Here is a 26,933-nt window from a genome sequence, read left to right on the forward strand (position 1 = left end):
AATTTAAATGTAATTTGCTTAATATAAAATTAATTTGTAAAATAAGATTTATTTTAGTTTTTATTACTAAGCTAAGAAAGAAACCCTGAGTAATAGTATTTTATGATAATTTAGTACTGTGGGCCTCAATAAGGTTTTTTTTTTAAGATTTATTTATTTGAAAGACAGAATTTCAGAGAGAGAGAGGAAGAGACGGAAAGAGAAATCTGTTCGCTGGTTCACTCCCCAAATGGTTACAACAGTCCGTGCAGGACCAGACCCAAACTGGGAGCTTTTTCTGAGACACCCACGTAGGTGCAGGGGCCCAAGAACGTGGGCCATCTTCTGCTGCTTTCCCAGGCACATTAGCAGGGAGTTGGATCAGATGTGGAGACCAGGACACAAAGCAGTGCCCACATAGGATGCTGGCACTGCTGGTGGCAGCTTTACATGCCATGCCAGAATGCCGGCCCCTGCTGTTGTTTTATAAATGAAGATATATCTCTTCATTTATGTTTATGAGAATTAGTGGTACTTCAAAAGGTTCAGGAAAATGGAATTAAAAGATGTTTAATCTGCTACAAAGGATTTTGAAACCCACACATAGTTTTTTTTTTTCCATAATATACATTTTCCATGAACTTTTTGAAGGCCCTTCACATATATAGATTTCAAAAAAAATGTTACACCATTCTTTATTTCCATTTATCCATGAACTTTTTGAAGTATCCATAATAACTAATAAATGATAAAATTGGGGTGAATCCAGTTTCGTCTGTTGCTAAAACAGATATGAGGGATGGGGAGATGCAGCTCATCCAGAAAGGTCTGATTGTTCATAGTACATTGTAGAGTGTGTGTGTGTGTGTGTGTGTGAGAGAGAGAGAGAGAGAGAGAGAGAAAGAGAATATATGTGTGTGTGTGTGTGTATACACTCATACACGTGTATATATAAATGAATATACTTAGATATTAGTAATGATATGTTAATAAGGATATTGGTAGGAAAAGCCATTCCAGCAATACTTGTTTTAAAAAGGACCTAGAAATGGGAGAACCTCTAGAAAAGAACGTGACAGATAAGAAAATAGAAATGCTGGAAGAGGATCTTAAATAGGAGAAATAAGAATTAAGGAATAACTTTGTTCAGTACATACACACACACTATCAACCTAATAGTCATTTCTGTTTTTTTCTTTAAGCCTCTCTATGGTTTACTTCAAGCAAAACTTCAACTCATCACACATGCATATTTTGAAGAGAAGGATTTTTCCCAGATTTCCATTCTAAAGGTAACTATACCCCTTTACAATGTGTTTGGGTGAAGATGGAGTCCTCAGTCAAATAAATCTTGTTAGTAATACTGTGAAGGATAATCATTTATTAGCTTAAGAAAAATATTCTTTGAAAATATATTTGCATTAAAACATTGAAGAACCAAGGATCTGCCCAAATACTTATTAATGTAACCAAAATGTGTTTTTTCACAGATAGTATCTACAGATAAGAAACATAAATGCACAGTGGTCTTTTTGCTACAGTACTGCGTCTATAAAATTGCTTATTAATAAACTTCATAGTACGTTTATATGCCATTTGGTAGTTCCTACCTCAGAAAAACATAAGCTAGAAAAAACATTATTTTATGGAAATGGATATGTACTTTCTCAAGACTGCCATGAATGTACAGAATATGAATCTCTCCTGAATCCTGGGAAGATTAAGACAGTTAGATATTTAGCAAGGAAGCTAAATAACATAAGGAATTTTATCCTTGGAATTCATTCTGCCGTGTGAATGAATCAGACTCTAAAAATGTGGAGAGGAGTACTCTGAGTAGCTTTGCACCCTTTCTGCCCACATCTCTTCTGATATTGCTCATCTGTGGAAGAGAAGGAATGAGTGCTAGAAACTGGCAAGATTTCAAAGAAACGTTATTTCTAAGCTTAATGTCAATTAAGAAAGCAACTTTTTTTTGACATATTTCTAATTCAGTTTCTAAAATGATAATAAAATGCTGTAAACAAAACCTGTATTTTATAGGAGCTGTATGAGCATATGAATAGTTCCTTGGGAGGAACTTCATTAGAAGGATCTCAAGTATATCTTGGTAAGTAACGTTTTGACAATTAGAAGAGATATCTTCTTTTCTTCTTTGGTGAATTAAGTTGCATGGGAAACTTCATGATCAGAATTAAACCTCTATATGGAATCTGAATTCTTCAGTGTTTGATGCTGCATCTTCCTTAAATATTTTCTTCCAGTGTTCATACTGAGTAGGGTTATCATAACATATCAGTAGCTTTGTTTACCATGTGATTGTACAAAGTAGATTTCTGCTTTTCTTTTTTTTTTTTTCCTCAGAAACCTTTTACTTAAGGTATACAAATTTCATGCATTTCAACTTCAGGAATATAGTGATTCTTCCCATTCTACCCATCCTCCAACCCACATTCCCATCCTTCCTCCTCCTCCCTCTCCTACTCCCATTCTTATTTTTTACTAAGATCTATTTTCAATTAACTTTATATGCATGAGGTTAACTCTACACTAAGAAAAGTGTTCAACAAATAGTATGAAAAAAAAAACTGTTGCACAATGGTCGAGACAAGGGCTGTTCAAAGTTACTGCAACTCAAAGTATCAAGGTCAGTTTTGTTTTGTTTTGGTTTTTGTTTGTTTGTTTTTGACAGGCAGAGTGGACAGTGAGAGAGAGAGAGACAGAGAGAAAGGTCTTCCTTTTCCGTTGGTTCACCCCACAGTGGCCGCTACGGCCAGTGCACTGCAGCTGGCGCACTACGCTGATCCGAAGCCAGGAGCCAGGTGCCTCTCCTGGTCTCCCATGTGGGTGCAGGGCCCAAGCACTTGGGCCATCCTCTACTGCCCTCCTGGGCCACAGCAGAGAGCTAGACTGGAAGAGGAGCAACCGGGACAGAACCCGGCGCCCCAACCGGGACTAGAACCCGGTATGCCGGCGCCACAGGTGGAGGATTAACCTAGTGAGCCACGGCGCTGGCCAAGTTCAATTCTATAGATTACCTTTTAGGTGCTCTATTACCACAGATCAGGGCCAACATATGGTATTTGTCCTTTTGGGACTGGCTTAGTTCACAAAGTATGTTTACCAGTCGCATCCATGTTGTTGCAAATGACAGGATTTCATTTTTTCTTAACTCTGTGTAGTATTCCATGGTGTACATATCCCATAGTTTCTTTATCCAGTCTTCAGTTGACAGACATTTGGGTTGATTCGATATCTTAGCTATTGTGAATTGAGTTGCAATAAACATGGGGGTACAGTTCACTCTTTCATCTGCTGATTTCATTTCCCTTGGGTAAATTCCCAGGAGTGAGATGGTTAGGTCATATGGTAGGTCTGTATTCAAATTTCTGAGGTATCTTCATACCATATTCCACAATGGCTGTACCAGTTCACATTCCCACCAACAGTGGATTAGGGTACCTTTTCCCATATCCTTGCCAGCATTGGTTGTTTTTTGATTTCTGTATGAAAGCCATTCTAACAGGGATGAGATGAAACTTCATTGTGGTTTTGCTGATTTTTTGTTTGTTTGATCTGGCCATTGTTGAAAATGGGGTATTGAAGTCCCTCATTACTATTTTAATGGAGTCTATGTCTCTTTAGATCCATTAACATTTATTTTAGATAGTCAGATGCCTGGCCGGCGCTGCGGCTCAATAGGCTAATCCTCCACCTGCGGCGCCAGCATACCGGGTTCTAGTCTCGGTTGGGGCACTGGATTCTGTCCCAGTTGCCCCTCTTCCAGGCCAGCTCTCTGCTGTGGCCTGGGAGGGCAGTGGAGGATGGCCCAAGTGCTTGGGCCCTGGACCCGCATGGGAGACCAGGCAAAGCACCTGGCTCCTGGCTTCAGATCAGCGTGATGCGCCAGCTGCAGCAGCCATTGGAGGGTGAACCAACAGCAAAAGGAAGACCTTTCTCTCTGTCTCTCTCTTTCTCTCACTGTCCATTCTGCCTGTCAAAAAAAAAAAAAAAAAAAAAAAATAGATGCCCTGTGATTCAGTGCATGTATGTTTGTTGTAGTCACATCCTCCTGTTGAGTTGGTCCCTTAATAATTACATAGTACCCTTCTTTGTCTTTTAACAGATTTGTTTGTTTTACTTTTTGTTTTTTTGTTAAAGTCTGTTTTGTTTGATATTAGGATAGCTACACCAGCTATTTTTTGGTTTCTGTTAGCATGGAATATCTTTTTCCATCCTTTCATTTTCAGTTTGCGTTGCAACTTTATTGGTGAGATGTGTTTTTTTGTAGGCAGCAAATAGATGGGTCGTGTTTTTTAATCCATTCAGCAAATCTGTGTCTTTTTTTGTCTGGAGAGTTGAGGCCTGTCGCTCCCCCTCTTCGTGGAGGAACGACACTAAACCCTGCCTAGGCTTCATATCCGAGTCACGGCACCATTATGTCGCTCCCCCTCTTCGCGGAGGAACGACACTAGACCCTGCGTTGTTCTTTCGTCTGCTCGGCCCTTCCCGGGTTTGCTGCTGGTTCTTCCCGGGTTGGCTACCGTCCTTCCACCTCCATGAAAGGGCGGTTCCCCCTGCCACTTTCCCCACTTCCGCGGGGGAGCGGCACACCGCCGGCCGGCTCTCTCGGGGGCTGCACAGGTGTTCCTTCAGATACATGCTCCTGGTACATGTTGTCTCTCTCCTCCTTTATAGTCCTCTTCCACCAATCCCAACTCTGCTACCCACACGCCGAGTACGCTGCTCTCCTCCAATCAGGAGCAAGATCAGCTCCGGCAGGTCATCACTCAAGTTGGCGAGAGGCAGCTGCGTAGAAGTTGTTACTCCCTTCTCAGCGCCATATTGTGGGAGAGCAGATGCATAGAATAAGTCTTAATTCCAGTAACAGTCTAGTCCGAGTTGCTCCCCACAGAGGCCATTTACATTCAGGGTGACTATTGATAAGTCATGACTTTACCCTGCCATTTTTCCATAAATATTCTTATTGTTTACTTTGGATTTCCTTTGTATTTTTACTGGGAGATTTTCTGCCTTTACCTTCTTTCATAGTGATGACCATGTTTCTGTGTGTAGCACATCCTGAAGCATCTTTTATAAGGCTGAATGAGTGGTGACAAATTTCTTTTGATTTCTCTTTGTTATGGAAGGTTTTTATTTCACCTTCATTCATAATTGAGAGCTTTGCAGGGTACAGTGTTCTGGATTGACAGTTTTTTTCTCTTATGACTTGGAATATATCTCACCATTCTCTCTTAGCCTGTAGGGTTTCTGATGAGAAGTCTGCTGTGAGTCTAATTAGAGGTCCTCTGAAAGTAATCTGGCATTTCTCTTGTGCACATTTTAGAATCTTGTCTTTGTTTCACTGTGGAGAGTTTGACTACAATGTATCATGGTGAAGATCTTTTCTGGTCATGTCTATTAGGAGTTCTATGTGCTTTCTGTACTTGAATGTCCCTTTCTTGGTCCAAATTAGGGAAGTTTTCTGTAATTATTCCACTAAAAAGGCATTCTAAACCATTCTCTCTTTCCATGCCTTCAGGAACTCCTAAGACCTGTATGTTGGATCGTTTGATAGTATCCCATAAATCTCCAACACTGTTTTTTAGTTTTCTAATTTATTCTTTTGTTCAGTCTTACTGTAAAATTTCCAGAGATTTGTCTTCTAACTCAGATATTCTTTCTTCTGTCTCACCGAATCTATTGTTAAGGCCTTCCACCGCATTTTTTATTTTATCTATGGAATTTTTCATTTCTAATATTTCATTTTAATTTCTCTTTATAATCTGTTTCATGGGAAAACATTTCATTCTTGTCATGTATGGATTTCTTTAATTTGTGGATTTGCTTCTGATTACTTCTAAGTAATCCTACAATTAGCTTTTTGAATTCTTTTCATTTCTTTTTTTTTTTTTTTTTTAAGATTTATTTATTTGAAAGGCAGACTTACAGAGAGGTAGAGACAGAGGCAAAGAGAGAGAGGTCTTCCATCCGCTGTTTCACTCTGGCCAGAGCTGGGCTTATCCGAAGCCAGGAGCCAGGAATTCCCCCAGGTCTCTCAGGCACGTGCAGGAGCTGAAGAACTTAGGCCATCTTTTGCTTTCCCAGGCAATAGCAGGAAGCTGGATCGGAAGTGGAGCAGCCAGGACTCAAACTGGCGCCCATATTGGATACCAGCACTGCAGGCGACGGCTTTACCCGCTATGCCACAGTGCTGGCCCCTCCCCACCCCCGGCATTTATTCAATCTCTTCATCTTCATGTTCTAGTATTGAGTGTTGTTGTGTTCTTTGGGGGTATCATGTTGTCTTCCTTATTCTTATTTCTTGAATTGCTACATTTATTTTTATATTTTTAGGCATTTGTGGATTTGGGTTTTACCCCTGTGATGGCTTTTATCTTTGGACTATTCCTGTGTTGCTTAGTGGAGTGTCAGCTCTTTCAATGAATACCCAGAGGCATGTGTTGGGTGTGGCCAGGAGCTCTGTTCAGTGCTCTAGGGTGAGGGGAGTGTCCTAGGTAGCATCCAAGTTGGGTGTGGTAATTTTTTTTTTTTTCCAGAGGGAAGGATATGATCCGCTCTGTTGGCATAATCTCACACTCACCTCCTCCCCTCCAGGGAGACTAATGCCTGGGTGCTGGCCCCAGTGGGTGCAGTTTTCATCCATGCTGCCACAAGAACCACACAAAGGATCCATGCAGTCCTAAGTGTGAGCACAGATCCCACAGCAGTGATCCTTACCAGGCAATCAGGGAGCCTTGTGTGGATGCTCTCAGTGACTACCCAGAGACTAAGCCACACTCTGTGCCCTTTGACGCAGGCCCGGTATTTTCACAGTCTATCCCAGCACCCAAGGCTCCCACAGCACACAGCCCTCTGTCAATTCTTCCAGCCAGACTCAGGCGTCTCAGCTGGTTGCTGGGCATGCAGATACAAGCTAGCGCAGCTGTTACATTTGTCCAAAATGGCGCCTGCCCTCTCTCAGCCAATTACAGGATGCATGGTGATCAGGGAGACAGAAATGTGCCACCCCCACCCTGTTTTATTTTCCTCTAGGTTGGCAGGTACATTGTACATTGTCCCCCACAGGGCTCCAAGCTGGACTCAGGCTAGGCTCTTCCCACAGTTCTATCACCAGTGGCTTGGGCTGCTGCAGTCTGATTTTTTTTTTTAAAGATTTATTTATTTACTTGAAAGTCAGAGTTACACAGAGAGAAGGAGAGGCAGAGAGAGAGAGGTCTTCCATCTGCTGGTTCACTCTCCAGTTGGCCACAATGGCCAGAGCTGAGCCACTCTGAAGCCAGGAGCTTCTTCCAGGTCTCCCATGTGGGTGAAGGGGCCCAAGGACTTGGACCATCTTCCACTGTTTTCCCAGGCCACAGTAGAGAGCTGGATCGGAAGTGGAACAGCCGAGATACGAACCGGCACTCATATGGATGCCGGCACTAAAGGCAGCAGCTTTATCCACTATGCCACAGCACCGGCCCCTGCAGTCCAGTCTTACTTCACTCTCCAAAGCTGGTGCTGAGGCTCTTGACTGCTGAGGTCCTGAGTTGTGTGCGTCCACATCCTCCTCATAGATCCACAGTATCCCTTCATTTTGTGTGTAGCTTTGTAGTTTTCTCCCTAACTCTTCCTCAGACTGCACTCCATTTTTTTCTAACTGTCTTCCCCTAGACTAGTACAGCAAGCTCCCTCCCTGTTCTGCCATCCTCGGCTTTTCAAAATAACAACCAAGTTTTTTTAATTCTTCAAGTGAGTGATTTAGTTTAATTTACATAGTCTTGACAGCAGTAATATCCATTGGTATCTCAGGTGCTCAGTAGACAATAAATACCCTCTCCATTTTTTTTTTTTAATTTTAACCACATAGTGATTTATGTTCACACAATTTTTATTTTAACATGAAATAGCCAAATGGTGATATTTTTCTAGTGCAATCCTGTGTGTAAGCTAGTTACAGAGCTCCTATTCTGAGTATGTATTTTTCTCTATATTATTTTTCTCTTGTTCTGTTATGTTGGAGGCAGATGATTGGAGAAGTATGCAATTCAGAAATAATAGATATAAAGTTCAGTGACCAAAAACTATCTAGATGATTGCCACTGAAGTATAAGCTTTATAATTTCTGAACTTGTATAGTAATGTTTATAGAATGGAGGGACGTATTAAGCCAGCACTGTCTAAAACATTAGCCACTACTGGCTGCATACAGCTATCTACATTTAGATTTAATTGATCACAGATTAAACAAAATGTAAAAGTCAGTTTCTCAGTCACGCTTGCCACATTTGAAGTACTTGGTAGTCATATGTAACTACTGAATTGGACAGGGCACGTTTAGAACATGGTCATTCTTGTAGAAAATTCTGGCAGACAGCACTATCTCCAAGCATATATGTATTCACTGAAGTATTATGTAATGTGATGTCACTTCAGATATTGTGGAAAAATCAAATTAATTGATGAGCATTTCCAGGAGCCTTTTGAAGACCTCTTCTATTTTAGTATTTGTATATTCCTACCTTCGTTTTTTTACTTCCCTTTCCTTTGAGAGGAAAAAATTCTTTATTCAACAAAAACAATAGGTTGTAGTCACATATTAGCTTTTCTGTTAACATTGTAGGTCTGTCTCCTCGAGATCTTGTCCTTCATTTTCGACACAAGGTATGACACCTTATTTAACTTAAGGATGTACTAAAATGGAAGACATGTGTTCATTTAACTGACAGATTCAATGTACTACATAAGTTGTAGCTTATGGCATAATCTATATTTTTGTTCTTTTAAGACAGTACTTGGTCTCACAAAATAGAGTTGAAAATATTGGTGGGGCTTGTATTACATAAATACCTACAAGAGTACAGATACTGTCTTTTTCCTTCTTTGCAATACAGAATTTTTTTTTTCAATTGTCTTTGGGATTTTAGCTATCATGAGATTAAAGCACAAAGAAACATTTTGATCATGTAGAATGTTTTTAATTATTATTTATGTTTGTTTTCATCTTATTTGAAAGGCAGAGACAGAACTATCCATTGGTTCACTACCCAAATGCCCACAACAGCTAGGGTTAGGCCAGGCTGAAGCCAGGAAGCCAGAACTCCATCCAGATCTCTCACATGAGTGACAGGGACACAATTACTTGAGACATCATCTGCATCCCAGGATGTGCATTAGCAGGAAGCTGCTAGATAGAATCAAAGGATCTGGGACTCAAATCAAGCACTCTGTTAGAGGATATGGTTGTCCCAAGTAACAGCTTACCAATGGACCAAACATCCTCCACTTGTAGAATATTTTATATGTTCTGATGGAAATAATTCCAATAAAATATCTATACTGATGCAAAACATACTCATATGCTTTATTAATAAGGTGTACAATGACTAGGATATACATACATTGTTCATTCCTTGAATAGACTTTTATTGAGGACCTACACTGCGATAGCTCTGAATATCCAGAAATAAATGAATACTTGCTGTCCTTTAAAAATCTTGCAAATATCTTAAGCAAAAATGATGCCACTCTTTTCAAAAAAGATCCTTTCTGTTAGAAATATGAGTCCCACATTTTTAGAGGACATAGGTAATATTCATCTCTTAGCAGACATTCATAATTTTTCATGTATTTTTAAAACTATAATTAATATTGATAAATGATATGTGGTTATGTTTGAGGAGGGGAAAAAGCAAATGAATAATAGGGTTGGTTTTCTAACTGTAATACAACATTTCTTTCTTCAGGTCTTAATCCTGTTTAAATTAATTCTTCTTGAAAAAAAGGTGAGATTTACAGAGATGAAAGGAAGGATGGGATATTTAACTTCTGTGTTGAACCTCAAGATAAAGTATTAAAGACATTTTCTGTCTGTCAAATTGTAATGAGCTGAAGCACATATTGTTCACTGCCATAGAAGTACAAATTTGTACAGTCTTTCTGGAAGCAGTTTGACAGTATATTCAGTTACATTCTAGATTGTTTTCATCACAGACAAAACCTAATTTTTAACTGACTTAAATAAAAAGGAAATGTATTAGTTCACTTCAGACATCAGGCTGATTGATTGAGTTGTTCCAGATTAATTAAGTACTTAGGTAGTAATTATCTTATTTACTTGTAACTGGTGGCAGTCATAATTCCTCTTCTAAATCTGTTACCCTTCAGTTTGTTTGGGTTCTTTTTGTTTTAAATTACAAAAGAGACTACATATCGAATATCCCTGAAATACTTTGGACCAGAAGTGTTTCAAATTCAATTTTCAAATTTTGGAATATTTAATTACACTTCACCTATTGAGTGAGTAGCTCTAACCCAGAAATTCCAAACACTCCAAAATCTGGAACTTTTTGAGTATCACATCAGTTCTCAGTTTTCATATTTTCAGGTTAGGGTGCTAAACTTGTTTTTTTGTTTGTTTGTTTTAATAAGGCTACATGACTTCTCCTAAAATATGATCTACCTTTGATTTAATTTACTAATTTAATGGTCATGTTAGTTTTAGTGCAGTATCTAACTGAATCCTGTTTATAATTTAATTTTTTCTCAATTTTTATACTGAAAAATGTCAAGGCTGCTGAGAAGTTGATGGAACAATACAAGAAACACCTTTACAGCCTTCATCTCTATTTATCACTTGTTAACCTTTTTGCCACTTTTACATTATATTGCTTTGTGTTTGATCATTTTTCTCCCTTTAATCATATTTTGAAGGTAATTTGTAAATATCATGGTACTTGACCCCTAAGAAGTTTCAGATACGTCTCTTGAGAACAAAAATACATTCCTACGTATCCATAATACCATTTTCACATTCAAGGATTTATCATTGATAAGAATAAATGATATCTAGTATATAGTGCATTTCAAATTTCCCGAGATAGCATAATAATATCTTTTATAACTACTTGTTTTCAGTCTGGGAACCAGATAGTTAGGGATCATGTGTTGCATTGCTGGCTCTCTCCAGTCTCAAGCAGTTCCCCCACCTCTTACTCTTCTGGTTCATTGTTTTTTGTGTTTCATGACATTGGTACTTTTTTTAAAGAATTTAGACTAGTGTTAGAGGATTAGATTTGTCTGTTTTCTTGTAGCTAGTTTCAGATTAAACTTTTCTAGCAAGAATGCTACACAGATTGTTGTGTGTCCTTCCTAGAATATTACATCAGAAGGCCCATAATTATTTGTGGTATTATTGCTGATATAAAGCTTGATCACTTTGTTAAAGTGGTGGTTACCATTTTAATGAGTAATCTGTGGGAATGATAAATTTTGAGGCATTGGGAGTATCTTGTTGTCTAACAACCTTTCACGGTAATTTTACCATCCATTGTTCATTTATACCTGAATCATAGTAGAAGCTAAATTGTGATTTTCTGTCATTGCTTCTACAATTCTTAGCTCTTATTCTGTAAAGAACTTTTCCTCTCTTCTTCTCCCCCCCCCCCTTTTAGTATCAATATTATATCCTCGATCTTCTAATGTAATTTTGATTGAATCCATTTCAGGTTCTTTTTTATATTTCTCCAGTGAATAAATTGGTGGGTGCACTGATGACTGTGTTGTCCCTTTTTCCAGGTAAGAGGACAGCAATATCTATTCTTTCTTTTGTTAACTTGTATTGGAACTTCAAATTTCAACAATAGAGGTTTTCAAGGATAAACTGGATTAACATTTCTATTTTAATATGACATTTTCCTTTGACATTGTTTCTCTTTTTTTCTGAATTTTCTTTTAGTTAAACTGTGTGCAAACATAACTTTTTAAAGGTTTTGTAGGGCCGGCGCCGCGGCTCACTAGGCTAATCCTCCGCCTAGCGGCGCCGGCACACCGGGTTCTAGTCCCGGTCGGGGCACCGGATTCTGTCCCGGTTGCCCCTCTTCCAGGCCAGCCCTCTGCTGTGGCCAGGGAGTGCAGTGGAGGATGGCCCAGGTGCTTGGGCCCTGCACCCCATGGGAGACCAGGAAAAGCACCTGGCTCCTGGCTCCTGCCATCGGATCAGCGCGGTGCGCCGGCCGCAGCGCGCCGGCCGCGGCGGCCATTGGAGGGTGAACCAACGGCAAAGGAAGACCTTTCTCTCTGTCTCTCTCTCTCACTGTCCACTCTGCCTGTCAAAAAAATAAAAAAAAAATAAAAATAAAAAAAAATAAAAAAAATAAAATAAAAATAAAGGTTTTGTAGGAGAATCCCACTATAGAAAAGAAAATGTAAAGAATACAGCTCTTGTTTTCTTCTATATTATTGTAAGCCAAATTGTTCTCCAATATTGTATATTTTAGGCATGATTGAACATGGTCTCAGTGACTGTTCTCAGTACAGACCCCGAAAGAGTATGTCAGAAGATGCTGGGCTTCAGGAAAGTAATCCCCCTGCAGATGATTTTGTTTCTGGGTCTGCTTCTGACATTTCAAATAGCAACTTGGGAACTGTCAAGAAAATCATGGCAGGAAGCCATGGAGGAGATGCTGCCATCAAGACTGAAGTACCTCCGTTCCAAGTAGAAGATAACCACAGCAAAGGACAGGAACTCAATGACACCAATCAATATTTGAAACCTCCATCTCGCCCTTCTCCAGAGTCTTCAGAAAGTGACTGGGAGACCTTGGATCCTAGTGTCCTAGAAGACCCCAACTTGAAAGAAAGGGAACAGATGGGGCCAGACCAGACAGATCTCCTTCCCAAGAACTCTGTGCCCTCAGACAGTCCTCCAATTACTGTGCAGCCTCAAGCTAATACAGGGCAAGTGGTCCTGACACCAGGGCTCATTTCAGGTTTAGAGGAGGACCAATACGGCATGCCGCTGGCCATCTTCACGAAGGTAAAGTGTAATGTCCTTTATAGAATCCCTTACAGAACATGACAAAATCTTTCTAGAATTCACCTTTCAGTGTTGAACACATTTTCAAATCTTAATTTCTCTTTTGTATACTTATATTGTATGCTTTTCAGAAGTATATAATACATACCAAATGTATGGTACATCTTACCATAGTGTGTGACTGTAGGCAAGGAGTTCAGAGGGTTTAATTAGAAACATTTTTGAAGCTACTGGATATAATATCAGTAATTAGTGTATTGGGTGTTTTTAATTATTAAAATTTTTCTTTTAAAAAAATGAATTGAGGGGGCTAGCACTGTGGCGTAGCAGATAAAGCCACCGCCAACAGTGCCGGTATCCCCTATGGGCGCCAGTTTGAGTCCCAGCTGCTCCACTTCCGATCCAGCTCTCTACTGTGGCCTGGGAAAGCAGTAGAAGATGGCCCAAGTCCTTGGGCCCCTGCACCCACATGGGAGAACCGGAAGAAGCTCCTGGCTCCTGGCTTCAGATCAGCTCAGCTCCAGCCATTGTGGCCATCAGGGGAATGAACCAGCAGATGGAAGATCTCTCTCTCTCTGTCTCTCTCTGCCTCTCCTCTCTCTGTGTAACTCTTTCAAATAAATAAATCTTTTAGAAAAAATGAATTGAAGAAACCGTCTTAATTGCATTTAATTAATATGTTAAATTGCTACAATTCTAAAAGTTACTATTTAATTTTTTAATAAGCTTATTCTTTAATTGCACTTCTATGCTCCTTTGTGCATAAGAAGTTTATTTTTATTTATTTGAAAAGCAGAGCAAAAGAGGCAGAGGCTGAGAGTGAGCAGGAGAAAGAGATTTTCTACCTACTGGTTCATTCCCTAAATGCCTACAACAACAGTGGGTGGGCCAGGCCAAAGTCAGGAGCCAGGAACTCCATCTGGGCCTCCCATGTGCCACAATACTTGCTCTCAAAGCTATAATTTTAAAAAGAATAAAAGGGGTGGGGTGAAGTATTTGAGACAGCAGTCAAGATACCCCTTGGAATGCCCACATCCTGTAACAAAGTGCCTGGGTTCTGATCCCAGCTTTGCTTCTGTCTCCAGCTTCCTGCTAATGCACACCCTAGGAGGTACCAGATAATAGCCAAAGTAATTGGTTCCTTGCCACCCATATTAGAAACCTGGATTGAGGTCTGGGCTCTTGGCTTCAGCCTGGCCCAGTCTCAGCAGCTGTGGGCATTTGAAGACTGAGCCAGCAGATGGAAAATTTCTCTCTCTCTTTCTTTCTCTCTCTCTCTCTTTCTCTCTCTGTATCTCCCTCCCTCCCTTCCCTCCCCTCCTCCCCTCCCCCTCCCCCCCCTTCTCTCTCTGCCTTTCAGATAAATGGGGAAAATATTTTATTTTTAAAACCAATGCAGTGTTTCTTACTGGAATAAGAACCTAGGGAGAAAAACTGAGGTCTCTCAAACTACTATGTGTGGAAAGTAGCCACAGAGTGTGGCCTTTCTGAACTGGCATGATTTCCTATACCTTTTGAAGCCCTTACTTTACTGTTTTACCCATCCATCCTCTAATTTTTATCATTGTAGAGATAGTAAGAAGAAAATTAAACTGGGGGTGAATCTAGGGTTTTTTTTTTTATCACATTATTGAATTAAAGTAACGTAAAGATGTACTTTATGTCCTTTCAAATTAACCGTGTTTCGTAGAATATTAGGTTTTTGTGCTTTATACTAGTACTTAATATATGATGGGCTTTTGCCAGCGCCGTAGTTCACTAGGCTGATCCTCCGCCTGTGGCACCAGCACACCGAGTTCTAGTCCCGGTCATGGTGCCGGTTCTGTCCCGGTTGCTCCTCTTCCAGTCTAGCTCTCTGCTACGGCCTAGGAAGGCAATGGAGGATGGCCCAAGTGCTTGGGCCCTGCACCTGCATGGGAGACCAGGAGGAAGCACCTGGCTCCTGGCTTTGGATTGGCGCAGCACGCGGCCATAGCAGCCATTTGGGGGGTGAACCAATGGAAGGAAGACCTTTCTCTCTGTCTTTCTCTCACTGTCTAACTCTGTCTGTCAAAAGGAAAAAAAAATATGATGAGCTTATAACCGTCATTGTGCTCAGTAAAACATTTTTCCTTTTGTTTCTTGTGTACTGATTAAAATCTAATTTGTTGGGGCAGGTGTTTGGCCTAGCAGTTAACACACCATTTGGGTTCCCCACATTCCGTACCATAGAGCCTGGGTTTGAGTTTCAACTCCATTCCCAGTTCCAGGACCCGCTGAGAGGTAGCAGGTGGTCCCTGCCATTCATGTGGAAGACCTGTATTGAGTTCCTGGCTTCAACCCTGACCCAGCCCCAGCCCTTACAGGCTTTTAGGGAATGAGCCAGTAGATGGCAGATTTCTTTTTCTCTTTCCTTGTATGTGTGTGTGTGTGTCTCCCTCTGAAATAAATAAAATCTGGTTTGTTGTTTGATCACCATTTTAAGTGCAAGTGCTAATTTTTTCATGTCAGTAACTAGAATATGCAGTGTTATTAAAACCAAATTGTTGGGGCCAGTGCTGTAGCATAGTGGATAAAGCTGCCGCCTGCAGTTTGGCATCCCATATGGGTGCTGGTTTGAATCCCAGCTGCTCCACTTCCGATCCAGCTCTCTACTATGGCCCAGGATAGCAGTAAAAGGCCCAAGCCGTTGCAGCCATTTGGGGAGTGAAATTGTGGATGTAAGATATCTCCCTCTCTCTCTGTTTCTTGCTGCCGCTGCCTCTCTGTAACTCTGCCTTCAATCTTTTTAAAAAAATAAATAAATTGTCTTTGGGCTTTTGACTTTTTTTCTGTAGAAGTTCTTAAAATCTCACACAAAAGGAATTAAGTTAGCAAAATATCTCTTTTTTAAGATTTATTTTATTTGAAAGACAGTTTCAGATAGAAGTAGAGAGAGAGAGAGGTCTTAAATCTGCTGGTTCACTCCCGAAATGGCCGCAACAGCCAGAGCTGAGCCCATCCAAAGTGAGGAGCCAGGAACTTCCTCTAGGTCTGCTACATGGGAATAAGGGCCCAAGGGCTTGAGCCATCTTCTGCTTTCCCAGGCCATAGCAGAGAACTGGATTGGAAGTGGAGCAGCCGGGACTAGAACGGACACCCATATGGGATGCTGGTGCTGCAGGCCAGGTCTTTAACCTACTGTGCCACAGCACTGGCCCCTAGCAAAATATCTTGAAAGTTATACCAGAAATAGAGAGAAGCCTGGTTGCCTGGGGAATATTGCTGAAGTAGGATGGTTAACATATGAATAAATGGAAACAGATTTCTACATAATAAAAAGTATTTCAGTGCCGGATTCTGTCCTGGTCGCTCCTCTTCCTGTCCAGCTCTCTGCTGTGGCCCGGGAAGGCAGTGGAGGATGGCCCAAATCCTTGAGCGCTGTACCCACATGGGAGACTAGGATGAAGCACCTGGCTCCTGGCTTCAGATTGGCGCAGTGCGCCGGCCGTGGTGGTCATTGGGTGAACCAACGGAAAAAGGAAGACCTTTCTGTCTCTCTCTCACTGTCCACACTGCCTGTCAAAAAATTTTTTTTTAATTTTAGAAGTATTTCTGTAAGAGATTCCTCTACTCTCCAGCTATCCAGTCTTTTTTCTGATACTTTGACTTGCCTAGCATCCTTTCATGTCAGTGTTAAAGACCAGGCCTCCTGCGTTTGGTTCTAAAATATGCTAGAGCCTTTCCTGAAAGTTGGTTTATTAGGTGTGCAGAGAAAACAGGCACAGAAGGAAAGGGTGGAACCAGAGGCACCTGTGGGGTCGGCTGTCCATGAGGTAATGAGGAGAGGACTGGGTAAGCCAGAAGGAGAAGTAGGAAGATTAGGAAAAGGCATGTACCTGTGTGATATGTACGGTCTGCTGCTGTGCCACGTTATAATCAGAGAAACATTGAAGGGCAGTGGGAAAGAGAGAGAGAGAGGAAAATGGAGTAGTTATTTTCCTATGTGAAAAGACAGTCCTGGCTGGCGCCGCAGCTCACTTGGCTAATCCTCCACCTGCAGCACCAGCACCCTGGGTTCTAGTCCCGGTTGGGGCGCTGGATTCTGTCCCGGTTGCTCCTCTTCCAGTCCAGCTCTCTGCTGTGGCCCAGGAGGGCAGTGGAGGATGGCCCAAGTGCTTGGGCCCTGCACCTGCGTGGGAGACTAGGAGGAAGCACCTGGCTCCTGGCTTCAGATCGGCGCAGTGCACCAATTGTAGCGGCCATATGGGGGGTGAACCAACAGAAGGAAAACCTTTCTCTGTGTGTCTCTCTCCCACTGTCTAACTCTGCCTGTCACCAAAAAAAAAAAAAAAAAGAAGAAGAAGAAAAAGAAAAAGAAAAAGAAAAGACAGTCCTGAGACCTTTTCTTCTGTTTTTCCCTTATTTTAAGTCTTCCTACCTCACTGCTGTAAATGTTCTCAAATTGGCAGCACACTAGAGCAAAGCTTGGGACTGGCTGGAAAGAACTAGTGTAGTGGGAGTTTGGATTCCCACGCCTTTGAGTCACACAAGTCAGCTTTCCTTCTCTTCTTTTCTAATTATGAGATAATAGTCATCACTTAGGAAAACTAGGTGAGTTACCGTAAATGCAACTCTGATTAGAAGTCACCTAATATAATTATTAAGTTTCAAGTTACATGTGGACATTGTGGTTACAGTAGTTTAAAATGCCACTTCAAATGCTGGCATCCCATATCAGAGTGCTATTTCGAGTCCTGGATACTCAACAATACCTATCCATCTTCTTGCTTATTATGCACCTGAGAAGCAGTAGATGATGGCCCAAATACTTGGGTTCCTGCCATAAATGTGGGAAACTTGAATGCAGTTCTGGACTCCTGGCTTTGGCCTGGACTAGCCCTGGTTATTTCAGTCATTTCAGAGTTACGAACCAAATGTGACTGTCCCTCTCTCCTGCCTTTCAAATAAATAAATTTTTAGTTAACTCAGTCTTTAATTTAATGAATGTGATTTTTAGTTTGGGGGTTAGTGAAGGTGATTTTCAGCAATTGTTTTAAAATTTTTCAATTCAAAAGACCAACAGCTGCTTAGATTTTTTTAATTGCATGTATCTGGTACTTTTAAAAATAGACATTGCCAGGGCCGGTGCCGTGGTGCAATAGGTTAATCCTCCACCTGCAGCACTGGCATCCCATATGGGCGCCGGGTGCTAGTCCTGGCTGCTCCTCTTCCAGTCCAGCTCTGTGCTGTGGCCTGTGATAGCAGTGGTGGATGGCCCAAGTCCTTGGCCCCTGCACCCACAAGGGAGACCAAGAAGAGACTCCTGGCTCCTGGCTTCGGATCGGCATAGCTCCGGCAGTTGCAGCCATTTGGAGAGTGAACCAACAGAAGGAAGACCTTTCTCTCTGTCTCTCTCTCTCACTGTCTGTAAACTCTACCTGTCAAATTAAAAAAAAAAAATACACATTGCCTCCAGCAAAAGATCATTTAATTTAGAATGCTCTTTTCAGTTTATTTGTAACTTTAAATGAAACCATATACATTTATAAAAGTTAAATGTATACATAGTTAGAATTCATATTTTATATCAGACTGATTCAACTCATTTAAGCATTTCTTTTAAGTTTATAATTTATTTACTTGATTGTAGATTGTCATTTTCAGATTTAGGGAAACTTCACATAACTTAATGGACTAGCTAAAATGTAAGGAATGCATGCTTATTAATGTTACTTAAATGGAACCATATTTTTTCCTCTCAGTGTTTTTGATTTCAGCCATGTCTGCATGAACTTCCTTCTTTTTTTTTTTTTTTTAAGATTTATTATTTTTTTGAAAGGCAAAGTTACAGAGAGGCAGAGGCAGAGAGACGGAGAGAGAGGTCTTCTATCTGCTGGTTCACTCCCCAAGAGGCTGCAATGGCCGGAGCTGGGCCATTTGAAAGCCAGGAGCAAGGAGCTTCTTCCCCGTCTCCTCTGTGGGTGCAGGGACCCAAGCACTTGGGCCATCTTCTACTGCTTTCCCAGTTACATTAGCAGAGAGCAGGATTGGAAGTGGAGTAACCGGGGCTCAAACCGGTGTCCATATGGTTGCTAGTACTGCAGGCGCAGTGGCTTTACCCACTACATTACAGTGCCAGCCCTGCATGAACTTTCCTATGACTTTTCCTGGGTAGTTTTCCTTTATACAGCTCTTCTGCAGTTCATCACTTGTATGGATGATCACTTGCATTGTTTCCAGTTTCTGGCTACTACAAATAATGCTGCTATGAAATTCTTACTCAGGAATTTTGTTGTACATTTCATGAATTTCTTTAGGATTCAATACCTAGAGGAGAGAGTACTTGTCGCTCCCCCATTCACGGAGGAACGACACTGTACCCTGTGCTGTTCTTTTTGCCCGGCCCTTCCCAGGTTAGCTGCCGTTCCCCCACTCATGGAGGAACGACACCGTCCCGGGTTAGCTGCCCACCCCACCCCACCCCACCCCCGCCTCCTCGGAGGGGCGGCACACCGCCGGCCGGCTCTCTCAGGGGTTGCTCAGATGTTCCTCAGATGTTCCTGGTGCATGTTGTTTCTCTCCTCCTTTATAGTCCTCTTCCACCAATCCCAACTCTGCTGCCCACATGCCGAGCACGCTGCTCTCCTCCATTCAGGAGCAGGATCAGCTCCTGCAGCTTATCAGTTAAACTGGTGAGGCAGCTGCGTAGAGGTTGTTTGCTGTCGCTCAGCGCCATATTGTGGGAGATCAGATGCATAGAATTAGTCCTAGCAGTTCCAGTACTTTAGTCTCAGTTGCTCCCCACAAGTACTTGATGATAGGAATAGATATCTTCTGCTTTATTGGGTAATTCCAAATAACAAAAATACTTCAGAAAGCTTGTGGGTAAATTAGAAATTTATTTTGGTAGGATGCAATCTTGAAATCCACGTATGATTTTTCATAATACATGTTTCCATGAACTTTTGAAGACTCTTCATTTTTTCTAAAGAGAATGTGTGATGATTTCCATTCCCACAAGCAGTGTATCAGAGTTTCCCGTTGTTCCCTGTTCCCACAAACACTTGATATTGTCAGACATTAATTTTTAACCAGCCTGATGAAATCTGATGGCTGTTAGTTTGCATTTCCATCTGCTGGTTCAAATGGCTTTTTTTTTTTCCTTAAGATTTTATTTACTTGAAAGGCAAGGTTACAGAGAAAGAGATCTTCCAGATTTGCATTTCTTAGTGATCACTGTTGACATTGAATATCTTTTCATATATTTTTTTGCCTTCTGGGTTTCTCTTTGCGTGGTATCAGTTCAAAGCTCCTGGGTTGTTTTCCTTGTCACTGACTAATGGAGCTTCTTCACATGTTCTAGATAATTTTCTGTTTATCCTTTTTTTACTTTTTGTTAGGGTTTTGAGAGTCTTATTTAAGAAATCCTCAAATTTATTAAAGCAGTCTCTCCTATATTACTTTTTTTTTTTTTTTTTTTTTTTTTTTTTTTGACAGGCAGAGTGGACAGTGAGAGAGAGAGACAGAGAGAAAGGTCTTCCTTTGCCGTTGGTTCACCCTCCAATGGCCGCCGCGGCCAGTGCGCTGCGGCCGGCGCACCGCGCTGATCCGATGGCAGGAGCCAGGAGCCAGGTGCTTTTCCTGGTCTCCCATGGGGTGCAGGGCCCAAGCACCTGGGCCATCCTCCACTGCACTCCCTGGCCACAGCAGAGGGCTGGCCTGGAAGAGGGGCAACCGGGACAGAATCCGGCACCCCAACCGGGACTAGAATCCGGTGTGCCGGTGCCGCTAGGTGGAGGATTAGCCTAGTGAGCCGCGGCGCCGGCCTCCTATATTACTTTCTAGGTGTCACCTAGTTGGAATTGATTTTTGTGTATGGTTGGGGAAGGAAGTCTGTTTCTGGATTCTTTTATTGTTCCATAGGTCAGTTTAGGAGAGACCTGACATCCCTACAGCACAGAGGCCTCCATATTCTACCTTAGGAATGTGCTTGTTTTCCTTGACTAGAGAAGAGATGAGAAAACAGCAGTTGGTCCTGATCTGATCTTAGCGCTTTCCGTGTGGGCTGAGAGCAGGCCTACTCTGCTCTTGCATGTCTTCAGCAGATCAGCTCCTTAGTAGTTCTGTTAGAGTTATCAAGAGTTACGGTGTGTTTCTCTTTGCTTTTTAATTGTGGTTTTAAAGAAAAACACATGAAACAAAATTTACCTTCTTTACCACTTCTAAGTGTAGTTCTAAGTGTGTTCACATTGAAGTGCAGTCACAGCAGATGTCTATCTGTGAGCAGCTTACTTCAGTTAGCGTAGTGTCCTCAAGGTTTATCCATTACAGCACGTAACGAGATTTTCTTCCTGTTTGGGACTGAATAATACTCCACTGTGTGGATGTGGCATGTGTTCATTATTCATGTGTCCATCAGTGAATGGCTATTGTAAGTGAATAATGCTGCCATGAACTTGGATATGCATATATTTCATCTGTGTTTGAGGCTTCCATTACCTCTTAACACACTGAGGTTTCAGACATGCAGGTGAAAGTGCTCTGGAAAGTAGAGAGCCAACAGTGGACTTAGGGGTTGAAGCTTCTTCATGTGAAAGAACCCATTGCTTTTGCTGCTCCCATATGTTAAGGACTTTTCAAAGCTTTAGGCTAAAGTGATCACCACTGAAATTAATGGCATAATTGTAAATCTGTTTTGGACTGATATTTTAAATAATTTTATGACTAGTACTTCCAAACCATCTATAATAAAATCTAACTTCCATTCTATCTCCTGCTACCCAGCTACCCTCAACATGGTCAGTGTCTTGTGTTTCTTTCTGAGGATATTTTATGCACAGATACATGGATATTTTCCCCTACCTTAACACAGTGGCAGCAGAATATGCTTCTTTTTTGTCCCATTTTCCTTCTTACATAATACTTCTTAGAGATGAACTTTGTCACTTTTTATGCTGTGGGATGTTTTATTATACAGCTGAAGATTTATTTAGCCCCCAATTGATGAGCAGTTTGGATAATAAATGACTTTTCATAAATATAATATCACACTGAGCAGGGATATCTATAAAAGAAATTACAAGAGGTCAAATGCTGGACCAAAGGCTGTTTATTAAAATTTGGAAGATATTTTTAAATATATTTTTTAAAGCTTTGAACTACTTTTTAAAAAATATTCTGAGTTTTGGTGCTGCTATAGATCTAGCCAAGAATCCCACTGTTGGGACAGGCATTTGGCCTAGTGGTTCAGCCACTTCCAGCATCAGAGTACATGGGTTCAATTCTCAGTTCTACTCTTGAGTCCAGCTTCCTGCTAATGCAGACCCTGGGAGGCAGCATATGATGGCTCAGGTGTCTGGGTCCTGCCACCCATATGAGAGACCTGGGTTGAGCCTCAGGCACCCAGCTCTGGCCCAGCTCAAGCATTTGCAGGCATTTAGGGACTGAACCAGGGGATAAGAACGCTGCCTCTCTCTCCTCTTTACTCAAACAACAATAATTTTAAATCTCTTTCTTTAATTAAAAAAGCAAATACCACTGTTGATAGTAAACTTTTCTCTAACAGAAAGTACCTTATCAAGAAGATGAGGAAGGATTCTCACCCTGTTTGGTGGGGTGGATATTCCTTGGGGGTCGGTCACTTCAAGTATAGAAGAGCATTCATTGTTGTCTTGTTTATGTCTAGAAAGAGGCACTTGGGAAAGGAGGTGTCCGGGTGGACATTTAGCCTAGCCATTAATGTGCTGGTTAAGATGCCCCTGTTCCACGTGTGAGTTCCTGAGTTTGATTTCCAGCTCTGTCTCCTGACTCCAGCTTCTTGCTAACACAGTGCCTGGTAGTGCAATGGTAATGGTTTAAATAATTGGGTTCCTGCCAACCATGTTGGATGCTTGGATTGTGTTTCTGGCTCTGCACTGTGGCCCAGCCCAAGGTGTTGTGAGCATTTGGAAAGTGAACCAGCGATGGAGGAGCATTCTTTTCCTCTGATTCTCTGTCACTTACATAAGTAAACAAAAATTAAATACACAATACACAAGCCAAGCACCTGCTAGGACCCCTGATCTGCAAACCTGTTGTTTAGACTAAGTGATTCTGGATGAAGAGCAGGGGTCCTTTCTGCCTTTAGTCCCAAGGGCCTGCATCAAGAAACACTGTACTAAACGTCTGTCTCTAACACAGAGACATGGATTTGTTTTTGCTGCTGCTTTTAGTGTTTTTACTGAGTAGGTAAAGACATCAAGAGTAAGGATAAAGCCAAATTACTAGACCTCTGTTTCAGCTCCAGAAGCTTCCCTCATGTAACAACCCACATGTTAGGTACAAAACACTCTCCTAGATGCAGTAAAGAATTTGAAATTACAACAGGGATCTCCTCTCCTTGGAGAGATTTGTCTCATTATATAAACAAGAACAAGATGTCATCCAGATAACTGTAATTCAGTATTTAAAAGGAGAATGAGAAGTTAAAAAAAAAAAAACTGTCATAAAACTTGAGGCGAAAACAAGTTAAGGGACTCAGTCTTCATACCTGGCTTCATATACAGATCATGCCACTTGAACACCTATTTAGCAGAAATTCCATGTTCTCCTTCAGTGAATCATTTCAGTGTTAACACCCTTTTTTAATTAAATAAAGATTTATTTTTTTAAAGATTTTATTATTTATTTATTTGAAAGTCAAAGTTACATAGAGAGAGGAGAGGCAGAGAGAAAGAGAGGTCTTCCATCCGATGGTTCACTCCCCAGATGGCCACAATGGCCGGAGATGTGTTGATCCAAAGCCAGGAACCAGGAGCTTCTTCCATGTGGGTGCAGGGTCCCAAACACTTGGGCCATCTTCTACTGCTTTCCCAGGCCATAGCAGAGAGCTGGATCGGAAGAGGAGCAGCCAGGACTAGAACTGGCGCCCATATGGGATGCTGGCGCTTCAGGCCAGGGCATTAACTCACTGCACCACAGTGCAGGCCCCGATTTATTTTTTGAAAGGCAGAGTGACAGCAATCATCCATCCATTGGTTCATTCCCCAAATGGCCACAATAGCTGGGACTGGTCTGGGCCAAAGGTAGAAGCCAGGAACTCCTCCAGGTTTCCACATGAGTGACAGGGGCTGATACACTTGGGCCATTTTCTGCTGCCTTCCCAGGCATATTAACAGGGGGTTGGATGGGAAGTGGAGCAGCCAGGACTCAAACCAACACTCAAGTATGGAATGCCAGCATCATGAGTGTTAGCTTAACCTACTGTACCACAACACCAACCCTTCCCAGTGTCAAGTAACACTTTTACTGTCAGATAATATATGGGATTTTTTGAATACTTAAATGTCTTCTGCAGTTTATCACTTCAACTGATTTTCAGGGCAGTGTTATTTTCAAATACAATTCAAATGGAAGTTAATTAGATATATAACTGCTACTGGTGTCAATTTTGCATTAAATATTTAGTAACATGCTTTGAAATATTTTTGCATGACTTTTAACCATATAAAATGAATGCTGTGAGGTGCTTTGCTATTCTCTTTGGTGTTATGTGCCAGAGTTTGTGATTTAAAATCTTAACAACTTTCTACTAAACGGTGGTTTTTTTTTTATGAGTTTAATACTTCATAAAGTGTTTTTTCATGAGTTTAATACTTCATTTCTTAAGTGAAAAAGTCCAGCTTATTAATTACTGTAGAGACTTTTAAGTTGAACCAAGGAAAAAAGTAACTTAGTAAGACATCCTTCATGTTAAACCACCTTGCATGATTTGACCATTCATGGAGAAGATTAGCTAATCAGTAACTGGGTTTAGTGCAGGCAAGGCCTGAGGTTCCACCTGGACTGTTAGTGTAGTGAGTCAGAGGTCGGCTGGCTGCATTAGGGACAGGCAGGGAACGATGGGAGCATCTCATCCTACTGTTGGCGTGCTGGGCTTGAAGAGGAGGTAGCTGTCCCTTCACTTTTCTAATACTGTCTATTGCTCTTACAATTCATAGGGATATCTGTGTTTGCCATATATGGCATTGCAGCAGCATCATCTTCTGTCTGATGTCACCGTTCGGGGATTTGTTGCTGGAGCTACTAACATCCTTTTTCGACAACAGAAACACCTCAGTGATGCCATTGTGGAAGTACGTTCATGTATGAGTGTGCACTTGACCCTGGTGCTCCCTTTGTTCCTTTCTTAAATCTGAAAGTGAAAGTATAGTGACAGCACTAATCATGATAATGCTTGCTATGTGCAAGGCATATGAGCACTTTATGCAAATTAACTGATTTAATTCTCATAACAACCCCGGGAAATAGGTACTGTTACTGTCTGCATTTTACACCTGTAGAAGCTAACTGAGACTGAATGACTTGCCTGATATTACACAGCAAATAAGCAAGTGATCCAGGACTCCAGCCCGAGCATTCTGGCCTACCATGATTTCATGACTCATTAAAATGTGTTTATTGTTTAAATAATTTAAATCCTTCTAACCTGTTCGGTATGCTGCTGTTATCAAGATGGAGGAATCTAGGAGTTTAACATTTTTATCATTCTATAAGAAATTAAAATCATTGAATTTTACAAGTGAACTCATTTTTCAAAGAGAAAAAGAAACTTCGCTGCACTAAAGTTTTTGTAGTTTCTGACACAAAGCACCAAAACATGCTTCATTGGAAAATGGTGATGAAAAAAGAGCGATCTAAGATTCAGAGCTAGATTTATGATGATCCCAGTTTTGAGGAAGAAAAAAATAATATAACATCCAGGACAGGAAGATACAAATGAGAAGACCACAAAATTTTTCAGGATCATGGCTTATACTCTTTCTGAAATTGATTGGTAGGCTCATGGATATTTATTTTATTAATGTACTTCAGAACTAACCTGTGACATACATTTCTTTGTATACAAAATAGTACATAATAAAAGTATTCTGAAATATCTGTGCACTTAAAAGCAAAAATTTTAGAAATTTTAGTTGTTAAGTTTATTCATTTCTGGTTGGAAGATAAAGATGATTTTTTTTTACCATCCTGTATTTCTGTATTTTCCAAAATATTTATAATCTGCATGAATTACTTCTACCGATCAAAGTAATACATTCATGTATGTATTTTCTAGAAACAAAAATATTTTTAAGTAAAAAAAAAGTATCAAAAGCTGTTTCTTCCTTAGACTCAACTTTTGAGAATGCTGTTCCTCATTTTTTATTTCCAGCTCTGCCTTCCCAATAATTCCTCTTCCAAGTGTGGCATGGGTGTCTGTATTTGCATAATTGCCCAGACTCTGACTTACACCTGGGTGCCCTCTAGGTGGAAGAAGCTGTGATCCAGATCCATGATCCAGAACTCAGGAAGCTGCTTAACCCAACCACTGCAGACCTAAGGTTCGCAGATTACCTGGTGAGGCACGTGACTGAGAACCGGGATGACGTCTTCCTGGATGGCACGGGCTGGGAGGGAGGTGACGAGTGGATCCGGGCCCAGTTTGCAGTCTACATCCACGCCCTGCTGGCTGCCACGCTACAGTTAGGTAAGAAATCATGCCAAGCACATGGGTACCTTTTGTGTTGTAATTTTTAATTTTGTGACATTTATGGTAATTTGAATTGCACAAGAAATATATATTCATTATAGAAAATTACCTGTTACTCCCTCGTATAGAAATAACCAATCTTAAACATTTTGAGTATTTTATATCTTTCCAGACTTTTCTATGCATATATTCTAGACTTGGGTTTTATGGTATTTTGGGTGGTCCTTCTACAAAAATGGATCCCTTCATACCTGTTTCCTGAAATCTACCTTTTCTTTATAAGAAAAACATAAACATATATGAAGTCATTAAATGCAGTTCTTTATGACTTTATATAGCTGATAAGTATTTCATTGTCTACAAGGGAATATCAGCATTTGGTGGCTAATTATGAGTACTTGTTAGAAATTTTTAAGATACATAGAGAAGAAATAGTAAAAATAGAAACCATTGAAACTCACAATCTAATTGCTTAAACCTTCATACTTAACATCCCATTGTGAGAAACAGTATCATTCCTATTAAATGGGTAAAATGGGGCAGGTGAACATGAATCCAGTACTGTATTAGAGCTGTATCGTTCTCCATAGAAAAAAACGAGAGTGGAGCTCTGCGGTGAGATTGTCCACCTCAGACGTGTGACAAAAATTAGTAGCTCTGTTG

General features: G+C 41.0%; 1 protein-coding gene across 5 annotated transcripts in view; it reads left to right on the forward strand.

Annotated features, from left to right (window-relative positions):
• AVL9 (AVL9 cell migration associated) overlaps nucleotides 1-26,933 on the forward strand; it is a 72,518-nt gene that overhangs the window by 30,165 nt on the left and 15,420 nt on the right. For 2 of the 5 annotated variants that reach the window (XR_007922338.3, XM_008261619.5), the window contains exons 5-12: nucleotides 1,182-1,271; nucleotides 2,023-2,089; nucleotides 8,606-8,646; nucleotides 9,729-9,767; nucleotides 11,490-11,559; nucleotides 12,261-12,799; nucleotides 24,739-24,873; nucleotides 26,048-26,267. Coding sequence is in view for 4 of the 5 variants with exons in the window: in XM_008261619.5 (XP_008259841.2) it covers nucleotides 1,182-1,271; nucleotides 2,023-2,089; nucleotides 8,606-8,646; nucleotides 9,729-9,767; nucleotides 11,490-11,559; nucleotides 12,261-12,799; nucleotides 24,739-24,873; nucleotides 26,048-26,267 (1,201 nt within the window). In the remaining variant the exon portion in view is untranslated. The remainder of the gene's footprint in view (nucleotides 1-1,181; nucleotides 1,272-2,022; nucleotides 2,090-8,605; nucleotides 8,647-9,728; nucleotides 9,768-11,489; nucleotides 11,560-12,260; nucleotides 12,800-24,738; nucleotides 24,874-26,047; nucleotides 26,268-26,933) is intronic. The other 3 variants (XM_089315485.1, XM_089315486.1, XM_089315487.1) reach the window with 3 other exon arrangements.

Source organism: Oryctolagus cuniculus, chromosome 16, assembly GCF_051225735.1.
Source record: "Oryctolagus cuniculus isolate XC-2025 breed Fujian yellow rabbit chromosome 16, ASM5122573v1, whole genome shotgun sequence".
NCBI lineage: Eukaryota > Metazoa > Chordata > Mammalia > Lagomorpha > Leporidae > Oryctolagus > Oryctolagus cuniculus.